At 44.6% G+C, this 4,083-nt stretch overlaps 1 protein-coding gene across 1 annotated transcript; it reads right to left on the reverse strand.

Moving 5' to 3' along the window:
• Nucleotides 1-1,400: 1,400 nt before the first annotated feature.
• PCDHB1 (protocadherin beta 1) lies at nucleotides 1,401-3,857 on the reverse strand. The gene has a single exon (XM_045795074.2). It carries the CDS (start codon nucleotides 3,855-3,857, stop codon nucleotides 1,401-1,403), a length of 2,457 nt encoding a protein of 818 aa, XP_045651030.1.
• Nucleotides 3,858-4,083: the final 226 nt, after the last annotated feature.

Consider the following 4,083-nt stretch of genomic DNA (forward strand, 5'->3'; position numbering starts at 1 on the left):
ATGGGTCTATATATAAAGAAAAAACTACAGAATGAATAAAAGGAGGAGAAGTTAAAAGTTTTTCTTCACTTAATTAATGTAAAGGGAATCAGGGAAATAGAAAATTACCATTCGAATGCCACAGTTTTAAATGCCATAGGAAATATCCAGTAACAGATACAAAATTAGTGGGCAAAAGTTTAAGCAGAAACATGACATCTGCATAGTTTCAAAGTGTCTCTCTCCCAGTATTTATTGATTGAAAAGAAAAAAATAGTAACTTTACAGTGGAGAAATTTGACAGATATCTTAACTGAGAGATGGAGATTAATATCACCTTAACACTATTGAACTGTATACTTAAAAATGTTTAATATGGTAAATTTTATGTTGCTTTTAACCAAGATTTTTTAAAAGATTAATATTACTGCTCAATAGGACACATTGACATCATGTACCCCCAATAATGATGCACTGAGAAGGATACAATATCATTTCTGTGGTAGTCTTCCCAATAATGCATAACATCAATCTAATCTAAAGAAGACAATCTCAAATTGAGGGACATGTTTGTTAACTAAACTTATTATAGTAATCGTTTCACAATACATGTAAGTCAAGTCATTATGCCATACACCGTGAAATTATACAGTGCTATATGTCAGTTATATCTCAATAAAACTGAAAAAATTGAAAAAATCAAATCTGGTAATGTCTGAAAACGTATCTTTTCTTAAGGCTACTTAATTGATATTCATGATCACTCTTTTCCTTAATATCTTTTTCTTTTATAGTTGTGTCTAGCACTTGTTAACTACAGTAAGCCTAATTTATTTTTTCCCTCATCTACCTTTCATTCCCCACATTCATGTAACTGCTCTCTGATAAGGAATGGAATAGACTTCTGTGTATAAAGAGATCAGGTTTGAGACTTGCCTAAGGCCCTAAACAGTCATTAAGATATCACCTGTAACTTAATTTTGGGAAACATTCCTGAACTGAATCTCTTTAGTCTTGTATCTGTCCTTATTCACCTTCTTAAATAAGTCAGTCCCTTTTTTTCCTTTCCCTTTCCTTCCACCATTTATCTATGAGGACCACCATTCACCAGGCATTTGCATTGTTGTGAACAATGGCATGCAAGACGTGGAGTCAAAGATGATCTCCACATACTGAGAGGCAAAAATCTAAAATTTCTGAGTAATGATAAACTATATTTCTGCTTCTCAAATCTAACTGCTTCCTGATGTATCGAAACTAGAACCTAGTTTTCGTCCCTATACATGAGTAACTGTCTACTGGAAAATAATTTAAAGGCACAGTAACAGGATATCTCTATGGAACTAAGCATTTCCAGGGCCGGGACTAATGAACTTTGGGGGAGACATAAATAATGGCTACATATAGTTTATGAGTAAGAGCTACATACAGTTGTCAGGTACTCGGCCATGGTCCTCTGACCCCCGAGACCTATTCCTATCGGAATCTGGTGGTAGACTGGAGCCAGCCTCTGTTTTTGCCTCTCCAGTGCCATGGGGGAAGGGGAAGTTGGGCATAAAGCGCTTAAGAAACCGAAACTCACTATTGCTGGTGCCAGTGGCTGAGCACATTTCATAGGGACACGGCTGAGATAATGATCCACTGGTCCCACCTTGTACCAGGTTGTTAGGAAAATTACAGTCATCATAGAAATGCTCTTGAACTGTGAACTTTTCTCTATATTTAACCTTCTGGTAGATATGTATAACAAAGATCACTGTGACAGACAGGAGAAAGAGAAAGGAAAGCACAGCCAGAGAAATGACCAAATATTTAGTGGATGGATTTACCCTTGTAGGATTCTTGGAAGGATCCCGGAACTGCAGATAGGGTTCAGAAAAACCATCTACCAGCAAGATGTTGAGTGAGGCTGTAGTGGATAGAGCCGGTTGGCCATGATCCTGAACAAGAACGATCAGTTTCTGAATCATGGGGTCTCTCTCAGATATCTGCCGCAATGTGCGGATTTCCCCATTTTGTTGTTGAACAGAGAATAACCCAGGGTCAGTGGCCTTAAGGAGATGATATGAAAGCCAAGAATTCTGACCTGAGTCACCATCCACAGCCACTACCTTGGTCACCAGGTAGCCTGCATCTGCAGACCTGGGCACCAGGTCATTGCAGGGCAAGGTGCCATTCTGCAGTGGGTACAAGATCATTGGGCGGTTGTCATTGTCATCCAGAACAACCACTCTGACAGTAACCTGGCTACTCAGTGACAGGAAGCCCCCATCAGTTGCCTTTACCACAAACTGAAAATTTTGAATGGCCTCATAATCCATGGTTCTCAGTGCATAGAGCTTCCCATTGTCTGAATTTATGGAGATGTAAGCAAAGACGGATAAATCTCCACTTTGTGGAGGCAGCAGAGTATATGTAACTTGGGCATTCTCACCCAAATCTAGATCCTCAGCGTGAACTTTGCCAATAAAAATTGCTGGGCTGTTGTTTTCTCGAACAGTCAAAATGTAGGAGTCTTCCTGAAATATTGGGGGATTGTCATTAATGTCAGATATTAGCACCTCAATCACAGTTTCTGTGAACAGACTGGGTGGCCCAGTATCCATGGCAACGACGGTGATATTGTAGCCTGAAACTTCTTCCCGATCCAAGCCTCTGTCAGTAACCAGTGAGTAAGAATTCCGGAAAGTGGGTTTGACTGCAAAAGGAAGGTCTTCTCTGAGGAAGCAGGTGATTTTTCCTCCCACCCGAACGTCCCGGTCTCGAATAGAGAAAAGGGCCACAACAGTTTGTAGTGGGGAGTCCTCAGGGAGAGGGCTGGACACAGAGGAGACTGTCACCTCAGGAGGATTGTCATTAACATCCACCACTTCCACCAGGACTTTGCTGTGGGCAGAGAGGCCCCCTCCGTCGGTGGCTTGAATGTCAATATCGTATGTTTCAATTGCTTCAAAATCTAGGGGCCCTCTCAGTCGAACCTCTCCAGTTTGAGAGTCAATCTGAAATGTCTGGAGAACTGCTTCTGGGTTTTGAGCTAAGGAATAAGTAATTTCCTTGTTGGAGCCCTCATCCAGGTCTGTGGCACTCACAGTGGCCACCAAAGAACCATTGGCGCTATTTTCCGGTACCTGAGCGCGGTACACCAGCCTAGAGAACAGGGGCACGTGGTCATTGACGTCCAGAACCTCCACGCGGATGTGGGCGATGCCAGACTTGGGTGGGGACCCGCCGTCCACCGCCGTAATTGTCAGGTTGACCTCAGGCTGCTCCTCTCTGTCCAGGGGCTTATCCAGGACCAGCTCGGCATATTTGGGCCCATGGCTGCGAAAGCGGGTATGCAGGTGGAAATACGCGTTGGGGCTCAAGGTATAGTTTTGAAGACCATTGAGGCCCACGTCCAGGTCCTGGGCGCTCTGCAGAGGAAAACGTGAACCCAGGGGTGTGCTCTCCGGAATCTTTAAAAGGGGCTCCTTGTTCAGGAAAACCGGGGCATTGTCATTGATATCAAATACCCTGACCTCCACACGAAAGGACTGCAGCGGCTCCGCCAGGACTATTTCAAAGTGCAGAACACACGGGTCAGCTTTGCCGCACAGTGACTCCCTATCCAGTTTCTCCTTCACGAACAGATCCCCTGTCTTGCGGTGGAGCCGGAAATGCAGTTTGTTGCCTTCGGAAACCAGCCGCGCCCCGCGCGCAGCCAGCTTCCCTACTTCCAGCCCCAGGTCCTTAGCCACATTAGCCACAAACGAACCGCTCTCCATCTCTTCCGCCACTGAATAGCGGATGGTGGCCGCACTCCCCACAGATATGCACAGCAAAAAGAGAAGAGACCCTACTTGCCTGCTCCGCAGGAGTTTTCTGTGCGCCACCGCCATCCGTTCTCACAGGCGCCCCCTCTGCAGCAGCCACCACCTGTTGAGGATATACTTCACTTTTCCGCCAACAGGTTCCTGCAACTGCTGTGTTCGGCTTTGCTCGTCTCTAACCGCAGCGCCACCAAGGGCTAGCCGCGCGGGCTAAGCTGTTTTGCACTTGAAAGAAAATTTGCATTGAGCAACTCAACTCCCCATCCAGTGTATTAATAGGTATGTTCTCATTCCG

This window comes from Ursus americanus, chromosome 5 (genome assembly GCF_024610735.1).
Source record: "Ursus americanus isolate L20-20 chromosome 5, mUrsAme1.1.p, whole genome shotgun sequence".
Taxonomy (NCBI): domain Eukaryota; kingdom Metazoa; phylum Chordata; class Mammalia; order Carnivora; family Ursidae; genus Ursus; species Ursus americanus.